General features: G+C 39.7%; 1 protein-coding gene across 4 annotated transcripts in view; it reads left to right on the top strand.

The window, feature by feature from the left end:
* MKLN1 (muskelin 1) overlaps positions 1–17918 on the top strand; it is a 98157-nt gene that overhangs the window by 60724 nt on the left and 19515 nt on the right. For all 4 annotated transcript variants that reach the window (XM_040595008.1, XM_040595006.1, XM_040595007.1 and 1 more), the window contains 3 exons: positions 7475–7687; positions 9487–9708; positions 11694–11823. In XM_040595008.1, coding sequence (XP_040450942.1) covers positions 7475–7687; positions 9487–9708; positions 11694–11823 — 565 coding nt within the window. The remainder of the gene's footprint in view (positions 1–7474; positions 7688–9486; positions 9709–11693; positions 11824–17918) is intronic.

Here is a 17918-nt window from a genome sequence, read left to right as displayed (position 1 = left end):
GGCCCCTCATGAGTCATCAAATCCAGTCCACTGCAGTCATAAGGATCAGGATGTATGATCTCTGAACTTAATCTTTCGATTTATAAGCTCATTGAAGAGTCTTTCAAAAATAGAACACTGGGCCGTTTATTTTTTACTTCTAGTCTAAGCAGGGAAAGTCTCTTTGTGGAAGGCTCATCTTGAGGCTGTGAAGTATCAACAGTGAGAAATTAGGACTATCTGAAATGTCTGCATGCTTTTAGGAAGAAGAAGAAAAAGCTTCATCCTGTTAAATTTTGTTTTCCCACCTTAGAGATGCATCAAGACAGTGTGCTAAAAGCTGCCTCTGACTTTAATTTGCTCCATCAGGTCTGAGTCAGATGCCCAGAAAGGACTTTGGAACGAAATCTATTTCGTTGCATTGCTATAGGAGGGTACTTGTAAGCAGATTAGGCATAGCTCAAATACTATGTCAACTGCTGACCGAGGGATATCTTCCTTGTCTTAATTATGGCTAGACTTATTAATAGTTAATTATTTGCAAATATTTGTCAAACTTTTTGGTATTCAAACCTGATATTTGTTGTAAGGCATTTAATTGTTTTGTGTGAAAAATTGTGGACCTATAGCTTTATAACTGGTCCTGGCAAGTTTTAAGTGTTGTGATTCTTAGCCAGATTCTGATCTATTTAATAGGCCTCCCAAAATACTTATTGGCAGAACATATTTAATTTGCATACTCTCAAATAATATTCTTTATAGCTAAGCACAGCAGCTGTAAAAGGAAGCTGGAATACCTGTCATCTTTCATGAATAACAGCAAGAGGATCTTGGAGTGGAAATGCGTGGCTGCTGACTTAGTGTAACTGTTAGCTTCATATGCTGCTTTAAGCTTCTACAGAAGGCAAACTTGCAGAGTAATTGAATGAATGGAGTGTACATTCAACATCCAGAATATGTTATTTTGGAGTTAGACTCCCATCTTGTGCTTCTAGAAATATTTGAGCCCCGGTTTAATATTTTGCTGTGGCTACACAGTGTGACATTCAAAGGTTTTTGTTTAGTGCTAGAGCTGTCAATCTCGGACATCAAATGACATGCGTAGCACTGATTTCTGTCATCATATGGTAGGAAAAAGTAGCGGAATATGCTGTTTATGGGATGGTTTTGGGTGCTTAGGGAACCCTTATAGACAGTGTATACCCTTAGCTGTGTGCCTGTGTTGGGCTGCTCTGGCCATGAGTACTGTCGTGATGCTCCTGTAGTATGACTGAATGTGTAAGACCCTGCTCCCTCTTGGACTTGGTGCTGCTGGCATGTGGCCAGTGATTGCAGGGGTGTTAGAAGCAATACATCAGCCTCCGCGTGTTTTGGGCTAATGGGGAATACAAATGCCCTATGCTACTGTAAAAAGCAATAGATGCAATTCTTGTGTTAGGTTTCTGACACTCCTAGGTTATAAGAAAATTAAAATGCCTTCTGTAAGCAACTTCTATGGGATGAAAGTGTTTTGTTTTGTGTATGGCTGTATTTATTTCTCTTGCTGAATTTAGTACTTGCCTAGAGTAAAATCGTTTTGAGCTACAGCTTAAACACTTGGGGAGTACGCTTTAGCTGAAGACTGGCATTGATACAGCACTAACAAGCTCTAATCTTAAAAATGTATAGACTTGAACGAATGCCAAGAATAATATGCATTTCATTTAATTTTCAAGATTGTGGTGAACTTTCCTTTTTTTTTTTTTTTTTGAGGGGCGTGGAATGAAGGAGGAAGTGAATTATACTCTGACAGTGGGAAATGAGAGCAATTAATCTCTGCAGTTGTGTGTAGGCAGGAGGGGCTATTTGTTGCTTGACAGAGTGCTCTCAGAACTGGAAACAAAGTAGGTTGTTTGTGTCATTTTATGTCCTCGTCCTAGTTTGCTGTAGGACAAGAGCATTTACCTCATGACGCTTATTTTTGAACTTTATACTGGAGGCAGTGTTCACATTCCATTCAGTCTTTTGCAGCACCGAGAAGGGAGAATTAGTCAGCTGTTCTTTGTTTTTATTTCCCTGACTCTTGAACAGGGTCCAGGCTTGCTCCTGAGGTTTTTCATCTGGATCTGTTTGAATAAAACAGAGTTTCTTGCAACTGAAACCCCTTTATTCATAAAAGGTTATGATAACCAAAAGAGGCCAAGCTTCCCCAGTTTTTGTTTGGGGGTGGGTGGGATGGGGAGTGGAACTGGCTTCCTGCAGTCCTGTTCGCATTAAAGCAGTTTCATAGGACATTTATTTAAAAACAAGAAATGAAAGCTATCATGTTTGTGCCTTAGCAGAGCATGCCAGGATGCCGTTGCTAAGATGATGCATGCTGATTCTGGCATAAATAGTTGTTTGAACAGACCCTACCCTAAGGAGTTGAGTCCCAATCCTTTATCTCCTGTATAGGAACAAATCAATTATTCTAAGGAGGCAGTGTTGTCTCTTGGTGCTGTTGTGTTGCTTTTTGAAAACGTTTTGTAAGTTAGTCCTTAAGTGGGATAATTGCTTTCAGCATTTGCAAGTTAAATGAAGAAAGCTCTAATTAGATTTTATAAAGTGGCTTAGCATGTTGAGAAGGCTTTTCATAAAGTATACTGTGTATTCACTTGGCATTGCACAATTGAATTTCGCGTAGCGCTGACGAAACCAAAAAATCCTATTTGGTCTTGGTCACTCCTGGGTGCTTAAAGGATTGAAAGCCTGTCTTAGGTACTCCTAGCTATACATACTCACCCTCTTTCCCTACCATCCCACCCTCATCAGGGCATTTATCTGTATTTTAGAGACCGGAGGAACTGCATCTTGACCAACCTGTTTGAGGAAGATTATTGGAGTAGGGTACAGAAACTTGGTGTTTTGTAGCACTTTAAAATGGGGTCATGGCACATACTGTTTAATCTGTCTTAGCTGTTATTATGCTGTGCTAATTGTACAGTGGTGCTGGGTGGCAGAGAGCCATTTTGTTCAGGTTAGTCTTGGCTCTGTGTGGGCGCTTACTGAGTTCCACAGAAACTGAACAGTGCCCATGCTTAGTAATCCTTGGTATTGTTTGCTGTCCAGTAGGTTAGAAATGTGATATGCTAATGCTTTACTATTGCCTTTGCAGCCTTGGCATAAGTAGAGGGACTGGCTGAAGCAACATAATGCTTTGCTTGCCATCTGAATAAGAACTTAGCCTAGTCACAAGCTTCCTTCACGTGTGGTTTCTGCAGTGCGTGTGCCAGAAGCTTCCTGATGAGAATTGGAAAGAGTCCCCAAAGCCGGTGTTTGTTCAGATCATTTGGGTGCTGTTGCTGGATGTGACTTACTAGAGTCTCTTTAACTAAGATTCACTCTGGGAAGTAATACCTTAACTGAATCAGTTAATCAGTCCTTGAAGCTTCATCTGCAAAAATGTAGATCCTACATGTAAACAACTTTGAACACAGTTCAATGAAACTAGATCTAAAGAAAAGCAGAATCATAAAATTATAGAATGTAGTTAATGTAGGAAGTACTTAATAGAAAGTCCTTAATGAGAAGTCTTGCCTTGATTTGTTATGAGTGCAGATAAACAGAAACTGGGCAAAACTTATTTGCCTGCTGCTCTGCTTGAGAATACTTGGACTTGTTTAATACTCCCTTGCAGTTATCAGTATGCAGGTGAAATTTTCTTCAGTAGCTGCAAATAAGTTTGGGAATGGCAGTCAGTATGTTTAGAGCAGTAGCAATTGCAGCAAGTACTTTGTGTGTGTCTGCAACTCATCTTTGGTGATAAGGCCCAAATATGAATAAGGGTATAGAGATCGCAAAGATCTGCTCACCTTGGACCTTAACTCATGGATTGTCAGCCAGCCTACATTGTGGCAGGAGGGGACAAAAGGTTGTCCTGCTCTATAACCATACTTGAGTTGTAGGTTAGAGTGTGTCATGTCTACGTGGTCAGTTTTTCTCACTTGTGCTTATAAGGGATCAAGTTCTTTGAATGCTTCTGGAATCAACAAACTTTCCTGTTTGAATTTGGTGGGTCACTTTCTCCATGACAAGTTGCGGCAGTGTGTTCTTTGTCTGAACAACAGGCTTGCTATTGTAACCACATGAAGTATGTGGTTTTTTGGATGAACATTTGCAGCCGCCCACGGGCTCTTGATTCACTTAACCACATGTGCCTGGAAGTGTTTTATTCATTTTCAGTGACTGCCCATATCTGTCTTTGTAAATGAACTTTGTGTCCCCCTTTGAAGTATACACAAATTACAAGGACTTCTATGGTCAAACTGAGTAGCTCCCATGTGAACACGGATTTAGGCCTTTCCCCTCTTGCTTCAAATGTCAAACCAATGTGTACCACTGTTTAATGAAGTTATTTACTTGTATTGGTAAACACGTAGATTAAGTTGGAAACTTGGCAGGTTCCATATGATCTTGTAAGGGATATGCAAGAATAACTCCGGTTTTCTTTGAGAAAAGATTAGAATTGTGTGAAGTCTTCTTTATTAGAAGAAATAGCTCATGCTATGGCGGGGTCTGCAAGTTGGTAGGGGTTGAAGTTCTTAAGTGGACTTGAGGTGATGAAATTTCTGTGTCTGTACAGATGAAATGATCAAACTTAAAACCTTTAATAGCCCTTTAAAAAGGCAGATATGGCCCTGTGAGATGTGACCAGTACATAAATCAGGAAAGAAGACATTTTTCCTGAATTCTTGTCTCATTTTAACATAATCTTAGGAGCTGAAATTTGTATGTTGTATACTTTGCTAGTATACCAACTGTGCTGTTGATGTGAATGGCTTGGAACTGGTATTGTGGGTGCTGAGCATCTCAGCCTTGTGTCTGTACTCAGACAAATTTCAGTTGATGGTGCAGCTCTTCATGGTGAGGCAGGTCTGGAAATTAAGCTGAAGAATTATTCTTGAAAGTGCTAAAGATGTTATTTGAGCAAATGGGGCAGGATTTACTTTAGCCCATAGAGCATACAGAGGTGAGGGAGTGAGGGAAGATAGCTAGATCGGCAGGTTCAATTAAAAAACTGCAGTGACCTGGCAAAATGGGGAGAATCGGATAACACGAGTAGATCTTACCGTTTGGTCTACCAGGCAGCTGCGCCAAGGTAAATATGTGCTCTTCGACAAGGGAGAAATGGCATATCATTAAGCGTCCCAGCTACGTAATGAGAGATGGACTTTGTCTACTGTAGTTACTTTCTTGTGAATCGGGAGCAAACTTGGTGAACACACAAACTGATACTTTTTGTGCAAAGAAACCACCCTGTGTGTTTGGAAAAGGGTCCTATGGAAGGTACTGCTTTGTATTTTCTGGGAACAGGGTAGATAGAGTATTTTCAGCCGCCTTTGTCAGCTTCCATGTGACCAAAGGCAATGAATGAACTTTTGTGGCATTTCGGGATATTATGCTAATATTTCATTTCTATCAGTACACTTTTCAGAAAAAAAAAAACCCCACCAAAAAAACTAACAAACCATGAAGTAACTAATCCTCAAAGCTGTAATCACTGGTGATATAATACTTCGTATTTACAAAACATGAACAATTCAGTTTACCTCTTCAGATTGTCATTTGAGTTACTGTAAACAGTTTACAGCAACTTTTTTAATCAAGAAATTGATTCTAGAACATTAGTAAAGTCTTTTGAATGCAAAGTTGTAATGCTTCCTTTCGTATTTTATCCATTTTAGTGGTTTATTCCATCAGCATATTTTAAGCTTCAGTAATAATTTTAGTAGAATTTTTTTACATTAAATGATACAATTATGAAGATGATTTCTGCCCCACCCCCCATGCCCCAGTAAGGCAGTATTTGGTAGCATTTTGAGCAAATATTATGCTGTGTTCAGTGTTGGGCCCCTCGCTGCAGGACAGACACTGAGGGTCTGGAGCATGTCCAGAGCCGGGCAGGGGCTGGGGGGGCGGCGGGGGGAGGTTTGGGGGTCAGCCTGGAGAGGGGGGGCTCAGGGGCACCTGGTGGCTCCCTACAGCTGCCTGGCAGGGGCTGTAGGCAGGGGGGGTCGGTCTCTGCTCCCAGGGAACAAGTGACAGGACACGGGAACCGGCCTCACGTTGTGCCGGGGGAAGTCTAGATTGGATATTAGGAAAAATGTCTTCAGGGAAAGGGTGGTCAAGCCTTGGAACAGGCTGCCCAGGGAGGCGGTGAAGCCACTGTCCCTGGAGCGATTTAAATGACATGTAGATGTAGTGCTTAGGGACATGGTTTAGTGGTGGACTTGGCAGTGTTGAGTTAATGGTGGGACCTGATGATCTTAAGGGTCTTTTCCAACCTAAATTATGATTGTTTGTTATGGCATGACTACTTTTCTTTGACTGGAAGTGTTCTAATAAGTGGTGATTTGCTACATCTTCACCTACTTGCGTAATCTTTATTTTTCAATAGATTTTAATATATTTTTTCTTTCATACTTCAGTCTTCTGTACACATTATATTTTGTTATCCCTTGAAATTTTATCACTTGTCATGTTGATTTCCAGACTCTCAAAGTCATCGAGCCAGCCTTGTTCTGGCATCCTCCTTTAGGAAGTGCCAAAATTACACAAACTATAGAATTTATTTATAGGCAAGATGTCAGTTTTTTCTTTTGTCTGATATTTTGCAAGTAAGGCTTTTCAGATCTTGATTTCTAGTATTTTGGAGTACAGGAATATTGCTGTCATGCTTCAAGAGGAGAGTACGAAGGCTCTCAGTTAGATGTGGGAAGCAGAAGGGACACTGCCCAGTACTGCATAGCATTGTCATAATGTCATTGAATAAATTACTCTGATTTAACTTGAGCACTCCTGGATGGATAAGCACATAATAATTTGACTGGGACACTCTGTTTTTCTCTTGAAGATCATAACTTGTGGCAGTTTTGCTTACTGTGGTAAACTTCCTTGGAGTTGGAGACTGGAATGGCCGTATCTATTTGTGAAGGACAGAGAGTGCTTTTGTTACCTTCGAAGACCCATTACGGGATATAATTGTTTGTGGGAGTGTCTGGTTATGATCTGTTAGAAAACAGCCTATTAACAAAACAGAGGCTCTTCTAATAGAACACTTCTTAATCTTCATCCTGTGGAGTTATTTATAGGCTGTGACATCTTAATTTGCCTCTCGTGTGCATAGATTTCTGTTACTTTTGAAAGATCAAGTAGCTTTCACACACCTCTGAAAATACTTCTGGAGGAGACAGACTGTTTTCTAAGGAATTTTCCAAAAACTCTTCAAGTCCTAAGTTTGTGGTAAAAAACGTGTTAAGGTTTTTGCTGGTGTCCTTTTAAAGGACAAAACTTGTGGAATGTCCTGTTACATAGTTGCTTATATATTAATCCTGTATTTGTCTGATTACAAGCAGATTTTCTTGAATTTCCAAAGGATTTCCAGTTGCTTATTTGCCTTTAGCGAGTGCACAGTGACCTACCTGGAGCAATATTAAATGTATTATTCTCTTTATTTTATGGTTGTTTTCTTTATTAGAGTGGTCCTAGTGCCAGATCTTGTCACAAGATGTGCATTGATATTCAACGAAGGCAGATCTACACGTTGGGACGCTATCTGGATTCCTCTGTGAGGAACAGCAAATCTCTGAAAAGTGACTTCTATCGCTACGACATTGACACAAACACATGGATGTTACTAAGTGAAGACACTGCAGCAGATGGAGGTCCAAAGCTGGTGTTTGATCATCAGGTCAGCTGCGCTGATACTCTTAGTACAAGTTCTCAGTGTTTGTGAATCAATTTTGGTTGTAGTCTCCTGCGATTTAGAAGTGCTGTACCACGTAACATAATGATGAGGCAGGCTGTGATCTGCTCTCTATTAAATTCTAATAGTCTTGTTGTCTGATGCCGCTGACTACTAGTATCCTAATCAAATTGAGTCAGAAGTATCATTAAAACCTTTGCAAACCAATTCATTTTATTAAGACACATTTTATTAAAGCTCAAAGCACAGTTCATCTGGTTTTAATCAGTCTTATTGAGCTGGGCTTGCAGATCTGCCTACTCGGAGGGCGCTGGGGAATGAACATCTTAAAGCTGTGTATAGTACCTTTGGAAGAATACTCTAAGCAAGGCACTGACATGAGGCCAACAGGATCAAGGTTCTCTCAGAATATATCTTCTAAAATTTGTAGAGTGTGCTTGCTTTGTAGAGATTGAAACACCTTAAAGGAGTGGCTATTAATCTTTTAAAAAATCACACCTATCCATGTGTTCAAACTGAATATGGTTTTTACTTAGATTGCGTTTAATGTCTTTTGTGTACTTGAAAAAGGTATCTTGTTCTAAATTGATTTTATAAAGCATGGCCAAGAAACAGTGCATCAGTACTCATTTTTAAAGCAGCCCAAGAACTGCTTTTATTGGTACTAGCTGTTTTGTAACCAAAGCTGCTGTTTGCCAGCACAATATGTGTTTCTGCTGACACGGAAAATTAAAGATACGTGTTGTCTGCAGAACAAAAGCCAATCAGTCTTTCTGTTCTATTAATAACAAATACCAGCCTCCCAGGTGTTGGGGAAAAGGCAAAAGTAAATTGTCAGCTGGCAAGGCTACTCTCTGTACCTTGTTTGCCTGCTTCTGAAATTGCTTCTTTTTTCCCCTGCTGTCTCTTAGGAAAGAATGTCCTCCCTGAATTCTTTATCAATCTGCAGCCTTTCCTCTTCTCTCCCTCAGTACCTACTGTGATAGCGGTTTTTGTTTAACCTTTAAAAATGTGCTGCACTAGAAGTGTTTTGTGTAGGCTTTGCTGAGTAGCATCTCTTTCTCACTGTAATCTTGTCTTCCCCCCACTCCGTGGTGTTTTGTAACCCTCTGTGTTGCACTGTGTCTGAAAACATCACGTGGAGTCAGAGATTTTTGTTTGGTTTGTACTGCAGTGCATCTCCTGTGTGCCATAACCCGAATTCAGGTTTTGGGGATAAATGTATTTCTGCTGCAGTCTCATCAAAAATCCTTGACCAGGTTATGCTCCTACTTTACTGTTAGCCCCATTACTTCTGCATAAACATATGCATGGAATCTGAGTAACAAATCACAGGCTGATTTTTGGATCGATTGAGTGATAGCCAGTACATTAGCAGTGATTTAGAATTTTTTCCCTTGCATAGCCGTTGTCAAAGGCAGTGCTCTCTTAACTTCGTGGCAGAATTGGCTACGGATCTCAGTGAAAAAACCTAAAATCTTTTGCCCTGAAATCAGCAGTTAGAGGCAAGTTTTTTAGGTGACAGAGGGTACATCTAGTATTTTCTTTTTTTGCTTATTAAATAGTAAGTTGAAATTAGACTCATATTTTAATGAATTTTCTGAGATTAATACCTATCAACCATGAAGACGTGTGCTCTTTTCTGTTTGTTAGAGGTTTAGGAGATGTGCAGAGCATTGTCTTAGCTTAGTAGTTATCGCTTGCAGGGGAGGGATGTTCAATCTTAAATCTTAGTGTTCAAGTCTTAATGTTCTGGGTTAAAACTGCTTCTGTCATTCTTACAGATGTGTATGGATTCTGAAAAACACATGATATATACCTTTGGAGGCAGGATTCTGACCTGCAACGGCAGCGTTGATGACAGCAGAGCCAGTGAACCACAGTTCAGTGGATTGTTTGCTTTTGACTGCCAGTGTCAGACATGGAAACTTCTGAGAGAAGATTCCTGTAATGCCGGACCCGAGGATATCCAGTCTCGAATAGGACATTGTATGTTGTTCCATTCTGTAAGTATCCACACCATACTTAAATTTATGATGCCTGAACTTAAGGAGAGCATCTGTTTTTTATTTTTCTTGCAAGTTTGAAGTGCTTTAATCTCCTGGGCAGTGTGTCATCTCACTTGATTTTATGTTTGCTGGCATTCTGATGCTTTTTTGGTAAGTGCAGGTGGTATTAATTCAAGTGTTGGAGCTTTTATGACTTCAGTTGAGTAAAATTTCAAGTAAAAAGCAAGGTGAATTTCGAATAGTTGATTCTAATTGAATAATGGTAAATAGACCCTGATGCTATGTTTCAGTTTGGCTTAAAAGGTTTTTCTTTTTAAAGCTGCTAGAGCAACTTAGAAGTTTGTCATCTAGTAGATAGCCTACATAGTTACGGGAATGGTAAACTTGACTAGTGCGGGGGCTTACTGGGTGTGTACTGAGATGCACAGGCCTCGTATTTCTTTGTGCTGAGCACCCAGCTGTTGCTTGTTGTCTTGAGCAGCTGTTAACAGCTGGGCCCAGATGGTATTATGGGAACTTTGTCCAGAGCCTGATGGAAAAGCAGAGGGATGGGGAGGTTGGGGTGTGTGTAGCATTTTGTTTCATACTGCTATTAAAAACCACCTTTATCGCCTTTCTGGTTGTGCTTGTCAACCCCACGTTTGCTTAAGTGCATAACGGGAACTAGAGGGTGAGGGTGTTAAAGGGAGGACAGTTAGTATCCTATTCTGTGCTAGATTTCCGTGTATTTTCAGTGGAATAGTACAGAGAGGATTAGCATCAAACAGGAATGCTTGCATAGGGAGGTGTGGTGCAGTGGCAGTTCTACACGGAATTTACATGGCAGCTTCTTAGTGGTAGTAAGTAGTTTGTAGAGTTTTGCTGACATTAAACTCTGAATTGGGAGTGAAGAGGAAGTGAATTAAGATAGTGGCATTCAAGTGTGTACTGGTATCACCAATTCAAAACTGACCAGTTAGAACAATTCACTGAGTTTATTTCTTTCCCTTTTAAAAGAAAGTTCGGAATTTTTGTAGTGAATACTATGCTTTTAGAGCTTTCACTTTATTTTTGTTTTGAATGGCTCTCTTAATCTGATGAAAAACATACTGCCATACAAAATTCTGCACAGGTACCTGAGGATTTTTCAATTATGTTTCCATGGAAAACTTAAGAATACAGGTTTCTGTAAGCACAGGTCGTGGAAGCTTAGGTCTTTGCTGTTTTCTCAACCATTTGAAAGAAAAATAATCTGCCTCTTATGGACCTTCCACTTGGCAAACTTGAAAGAAGTAAAAAACATGTTATTCTTGGCTCACTGCTTGCCATTTGCCTGCTCTGAGTTTAGTAATGTGCTGGTACCTGGATGGTTTCTCTTACAGACAGTCTTTTGTTCCTGTTTTGTTTTATTTTACCAGTGAAGTGTATGATCTAATGGGTTTTAGACGTGGAGACTATTAATTCTTAAATATTAAACTTGGAAAATGAATTGCTGTTTTAATGTTCTGAAGTTATAGCTTGATCAGACAGGGTTACAATAGCTAACAATGTAAAATCTGCGTAGTCACTCTGGAGTTGAAACTGTTGGATCCAGGTTTGTGGTATCATATAGATAATGAAAAACAAGTCTTTAAAATTGCATTTTTAAGAGGCTTTTTGGGGCAGAGGAGCTGTGAGCCCTTAATGGTTTAGGTCTTACAACTGAGAAATCATAAATTCAAGAATCAAGATGACCAAGAATCCAAATCAAGAATTCTTAAGTTTTTATTGAGTTTGAGAGTAATATACTATTCTGCATAATTGTTTTCTGGTGAATTTTTGTGGAGAAAACAGTAAAAGATACTTAGAAAATTAAGAATGATAGACCTGATAGTTAAGGTATGATTTTAAACTTACAGGGAACATATCTGTTACTCTTTGATTCATTAATGTTTCTGTTAATGGTCAGATTTGGCCAACATACTTTCTTGAGCTTTGTAAAGACTTTTTTTTTCTTATTTTAGAAAAATCGCTGCTTATATGTATTTGGTGGCCAGAGATCAAAGACTTATTTGAATGACTTCTTCAGTTATGATGTAGACAGCGATCATGTGGATATCATATCAGATGGCACTAAGAAAGATTCAGGAATGGGTAAGAGAATAAATACATATTCATTTCTTCCCATTGGTACAAATAAGGAATATGTTGTTAAGCAGATGAAAGGCAATGTTCGGTGTCCTGTGGTGTCTGGTTAGCATCCTTAACTAGCCCTACATACCCAAGTAAACTTCACAGTATACAAGTTAAACTTATGCCAGCTCTTTTGTCCTTCCTGTCATTTGACACTCACCACCTTCAGCACAATACAGATAATTGATGTGTGAAACCACATATCACCTCAAAAGGAAAAATTTCAGCCAACTAAGAATCAAATTTATCTCCTCTGAAACTCCAGCAAAGGGGGGGGGCTGTGGGGTGTGGGAGCCTGAAAATAGTAACTTTCTTTAGACCAGAAAGAGAAAACAATTTTTCCCCCCCTAATTTTCACCAAATGAAAGATGCCATAGAATAGAAATAATCTGCTTGGTTCTTGGTTTGAGATGCAGAAAGGCAGTAGGATGCTTGGAGACAGAGAATTGGAGTAGAGGGACAAAGGTTATTTTGCCTGGTAGTAGCTGGCTAGAAAGATGAGACCTGTTGTTCTCTTATTCTTGTACTAAATTATCAGGGAGGAGCAAAAAAAGTAGGAGAAGGGAACAAGGCTTCAGTTCTGTTGGGTTCGTACTGTTGGAGCTACATACTAGATAGAGTTCTGTGTACTAGAAACCTTTAGGAACAACCAAAAGGCATTGTAACATAACTGTAAAGAACTGATTTTATATCTTTCTTCTCTGTCATTTGAGGAGAAACGTTCTTTTTTTCCAAAAACGTTTTCTGCATGTATAAGCGCATCATTTTACTGTTGCAAACATCCCGATTTTCAGTATACAGCTCAGAAGTGAAAATTTGTGTTGTGCTGGGTATCACTGTAGGGCAGAGGTTATGACTATTTCTCATATTATGCATATTTAGCCCTGACCTTGTTTTCTCTTTTTCCAGTTACCAAAATCCCAGGAAGCTAATTCATCTTGAATTTAGGCTGCCCTCCCTTACTTTGGTCAGGCTTAATTTTTAGCAAGTATTTTTGCTGAACTTTAGAAGTTAATTATAGATGGTTATGAGTTATTGTTTGCTTATTAATTTAGTTATGCCAGTGAGGGAGAAGAGAATCCAAGCTCTTACTCTCTGGAGTCATTTATTTGCTTGAACGCTTCCAAGAATGTCAACAGTAGAAGCTGGTTCTGCCTCCTTTATTGAGGTGCCTGCATGTTGCCTGATGCTGCTCTACACACACCTGCGCACCATTTGTTTTCGTTGGAGCTTTTAATGAATTGATTATATTTTTCCATGAAATTGATAGCATTCTGCCATTTTGTTTTTTTTTTAAACTACATTTCCTTATAGCTAGAAGCTTTAAAACATGTGGCTTTGAGCTGACACCAGTGTCTACTTCACATTTAAAGATACTGAGCTTGGCTTATGGCTGAAGAAGACACTGAGCTGTGCTTCTCAGCAAGTACATTTAACCATAAGGTTCAGTTAAGCAAATGAGACTATAATGTTTAGCCCTTTTCCCAATTCCCACATGCCTTGAAGTAGTGAATAGTAGACTTTGTAAGAAAATGACTCATTGGAAATAATTCATGAGTAGATTTTCAGTTTACTGTTCTCCTGTGTGTAGAAAGTAAACAAACAGATTTGAATGTTTTCCTTGCTTTTGAAAGATAATTCTAGGATTATTTGCATATTAACAGGAAGCTTATAACATTCAGACAGCAAATGTTGACAGCGCTATTTTCACCCAAAAAAGCAAGTCTTTATTGTGCTCTGGTTAGGTGGTGATACACCATTTTGATCTGTATGAACAAAGTGATTCCCTGACTGGTCGCTGTGAAGTTTTAAGCTGCTGGGTGTGATGAGTCAAGTTGAGGATGCCTGACCTAAATGTTCCTATAAAGTCCCATGATTACGTTTTGTTCCTGGCTCACATGTGGCATTCAGTTCTATTCTTAGTTGAGCTATTTTGATTTTTAACCTTTCCAAAAGAACTTAATTGTGTGTTTGTTTAAAATTTTTGTTAAAGTAGTAAAAAGATTCTTGAAACAATGGTGAAATGGATAGTTAAGGATTATCAGTAATGTGTAGTTGTTGTGATGCTAGGAAACTATGGTAATGACATGTTGATGTTGCTGCTGTCATCTTCTAGATGAGATATTTATGCTGTTTAGTATTTCTTTGCTCTTAGTTGTGCCTTTGTTGATGCTGGAACCAGTTCCTTGTATAGGTGATGTGTTTGAGAATAGTGGCTGATAAGTATCACTTAAATTTTCTTAGCTTGGAATAAAGGACAATAACTTTAGCAAATTTAGATGTGCTTTTTTCATTCCTGGGAAAAGTTCATATTTGAGGTACAATTTCTAAAAGATGGGTTTGCGCACAGCTTTGCCTACTAAAAATGTCTCCTGACTCGGTCTACTTTTGAAACATAGGTAAGGCTTGCAGCTCTTTGTGTCTGGCAAATGGGTGAGCATGGGTACTTTCTCCAGCTTGTTGCATCAAAAAAACCCACCCCGGGTGCTTTGTCTTTGCTGTCAAAAGGGGGCACTACGGTGAAATAAGGCCATTGGTTTTCTTTCTGCTGCATGATGACTGTTCGGAGCAAGAAATTTGTTAGTCAGCTAAGGAATGCAACTGTAATGAGTCAGATGTGAAGAAAGGCAGCAGTGGTACAAATTGGAAGTGTAGTACAGTTGAATAGAACCTGTGGGTGGAGGACAGGCAGAAATGTGTATGTCAATGAATGTACCCTTTCAGAGCAGTCATATACCTTTTAATAATTAAAAAAACCTCCAAAACCAACCAAAAAACTCCCCCAAACAATAACACATAAAGAACAAAACCAGACCAAATACGCATATGCCAGAGTGTGTGTCTGAAGCATGCTGATGGTCTAGAAATGCCATCGTTATCAGATGTCTTCAAAAGGGTGTGCTGACAGCTTGCCTGACTGACTTAGTACACCATCCATGACTAATCGTGGGCAGGCATTTCAGGTCTAAAGGAACACTTGAGTTCCTGTGATAAAACCTTTTGGCCCTGGCTCAGGTGGTGTGTCAGAGCTGTTGGTCAGAGGGAGAATTTCCTTCTGCAAGAGAATCATGATCATCTTATATCCCTTGGCATCGAGTAACCTTCAAAGTCAAATGAAAACAAGCCTTTAAACATTCTTATGGCTCCTTTTAATGGTGAAGTAGTTCTTAAGAGCAAACTGCAGATATTTTTTGAACTACCAGCGAAGGTTCCATGCCTCTTGCTGGGGCAAGCGCTCATTCCAGATGCAGAACTGTGCACCTGAGAGATGGGCCATGTCCTGGATAAGTACCACGGACAGAGGCGGTGCAGCCCAGTCCAAGAAATCCTGGATTAAAACAAGAGAGAATCAGAAAAACATTAATCAAAATAGGCAGCACAGCTAGTTCCACATAGCCAGGATCCAACTCAGACAAGGGGTCTGGATATCCCATTTTGATAATCTGCTTGTGACACTTGACAGGGTTTGCCCTTGTCCAGTTTCAGGTCTACCTTGCCAGTGGCCAATGTGTGTCTTTCCATGGAAGTACTTTGTTTTGTGAGGGACCTTATGGGCTCTTCATCCTGTGAGGTGCTTCTCTGAACCAGTCTCAAAACACTTTCTCTGACTGTGAAGGTGAGGAGGAAAGCAGGCAGTCACCAAATTCCAAGTATGCATTACAGAGATGGTACAGCAGTAGAATTTCATGCAGATTTATTAACTGGCCTGTTTTTTCCAAAATCTCACGTTGCTTGGGAGAGAACTGAGTGTTGAGGTTTTGCTTTTTCAACATGACAACCGAACTGTTCAGACGGTCTCCTTAGCTGCCCCTTGGCTGACGGCCAAATGCAGTCTCATCATGAAAAATCCCAGAGGATCATCATTATCTTGCTGTGCCAACAGCTGGCCTGTATGCAATCACTCATCAAGGTTTGCTCCATTAAAGTTCAGGGGAGGTGCTGCTTCAGTTTTATGTGGGTTACAGGTACTGGTATGGAGTAATTTGCTGACCTGCTGCTTTTTTAAAATTAATCTATTAGAGAGGTGCCAGGTTCTGGTAAACAGCAATACCCATGTGATGTAGCTTTCTCCATTTCTTTTTTTTAAATCTGAGGCATCACAAGGAGGGAGGATACTTACAAGTCACTTGCAGTGGGATTAGCAGTAGCGTGTTGTGAGGGTTTCATAACTTAGGAGGCACTAAAAGGCTGTCGGTGAGCTTGCTTCCCTTAATTATCCTTCATGAATCCTTCAAAAGTGGTCTGTGGACTACAAGTTCTGTATCCTTGTTTGACAATGCTGTCTTTCAAAGCATGTTTAAAAACGTGCTATAGTATCCCCTCAAATGTGAAAGATGAAATTTAATTCCCAAACTTCTGTCTAGTACTATGAGAACCACATCTGTGAACTCCAGTTTACTCTTTGCAAACTCTGCCTCTGTAAGGCTCTGTTTTCTTGCTTAAATACTGGCAGCAGCCAGTGTGTGCTTGAAACAACTGTAGCTGTTTGCACATACAAGCCAAAAAATACTCATCTTGCTGAAATGATCACTATGATCAAATAGATGCCTGTAAGTAGGGACTGCGGTAGTAGGAGCATCTGTTTCATGATTAGGTTTCATTTTTGTAGAACAGCTTCTCCTGTGTGTTGTATTTAAATGGAAATTATATTGTACAGGGTTACACAGCATCTTATCTCTTTGAGGACTTATTGTTTATGTAACTGGCTACTAACTCAAGGCCTGTGTGGCTGAATATTGTTTTCACATGTTGAGGCTGTGAGCTTTTTTGTTTTGCTATATAAAAATGAGTGAAAATGTGCAGTTCTGGAGAGAGGATTCAGAGACCTCTCTTTTTAGTTACTGCACATCTGCCCTCCCCTGAGATTACAGGGGAAAAAACCGCAGTGGCACAAGAAAAGCAGTCACCATCTACTAGACTTTTTAGGATTGTATTGTGTTCAGTAATTTCTCTGTACAGGTCTTCCCCTTCAATCGGTAATGTATTATCATGGGACCCAAGTTAACATTGCATAGAGACAGGCCAGTGCCGTGTTCAAAACAACCAGGGCTAAGTCTTCACTTGCTGCTTTATGTCCTTCGAGCTGTTTGCCCACAGCTGACCTGAGTGATTACTGGGCCTGAGAGGTACTCTGGAAGGTGTGAAATTGGTGGGGGCTTGCTCCAAAGCTGATTTACATCTACATTTATGGGGAGAAGCAGAAGAGCTGGGAACTTTCACGGAGCTGTTCTTACCACTTTATGCATCCCTTGGACCTAGTACGTTGCAAACAGTAGTTCTTGCAGTGCACTGGCATTACTGTGTCTGATTCTTACCCCTTATTGGTTTTGAGTTGTTTTACTCGAGTCTCAAAATTTTAAACAAATATGTCCTAAGCAATCAGTTACTATCACAGGGTCAGTTTTCTCTCCCATGCAGAATTAAATTTCCTTCCCAACATATGTTTCGTTAGTGAAATACCACAAGTACTTTTCACAAGTTCACAACCTATGTCCCTCTCTAATATGCTGACTGCAATCGCTCGAATTATATCCAGCATTTACTGCAAGTCTGCTGCACTTCCAGATTCTGAAGCTCTCTTACCCTCTAGTGGAACTGTTTGTCAGCTGTGAGGACTTTATGTAGCCCTTTTGCTCTGTTGAGGATCAGACTTCCTTAGTAAACAACCTTTTGATGTGTATGTTGCATTTAAAAAATCACAGGTTCCCCCTCTTACTGTGTAGTAGCTTGCCTTTTCTGTTTCAAGGACTTGGCCAAATTTTTGTCCTGTGTTGGTTTTTTAAATTATATTGCATCAAACTTTGTAGTTTGAACTTCCTCTGCAAAAGACTGGATGTCAACTTTGTGTAGCCGAAGGCACTACTTAAATTTGGTTTCTACACAGTTGCTTAGATAGGTCAAAGAGTTTATGTAAGTTGCTGCTCATCTCAGGCTCTCACTAAATGTAGGGATTTTTATTTTTTTAATATTATTTTTCTAGATGTTCTGCATTTCAAACAGTCTCAAAAAAGATTGAGTTACAACTGAGGGAAGCCTGAAATTACTTGACTTGAATT

This window comes from Falco naumanni, chromosome 5, assembly GCF_017639655.2.
Source record: "Falco naumanni isolate bFalNau1 chromosome 5, bFalNau1.pat, whole genome shotgun sequence".
Taxonomy (NCBI): Eukaryota; Metazoa; Chordata; class Aves; order Falconiformes; family Falconidae; genus Falco; species Falco naumanni.
Note: the sequence above shows the minus strand (reverse complement) of the source record. Positions and strands in the feature narration are given on the sequence as shown.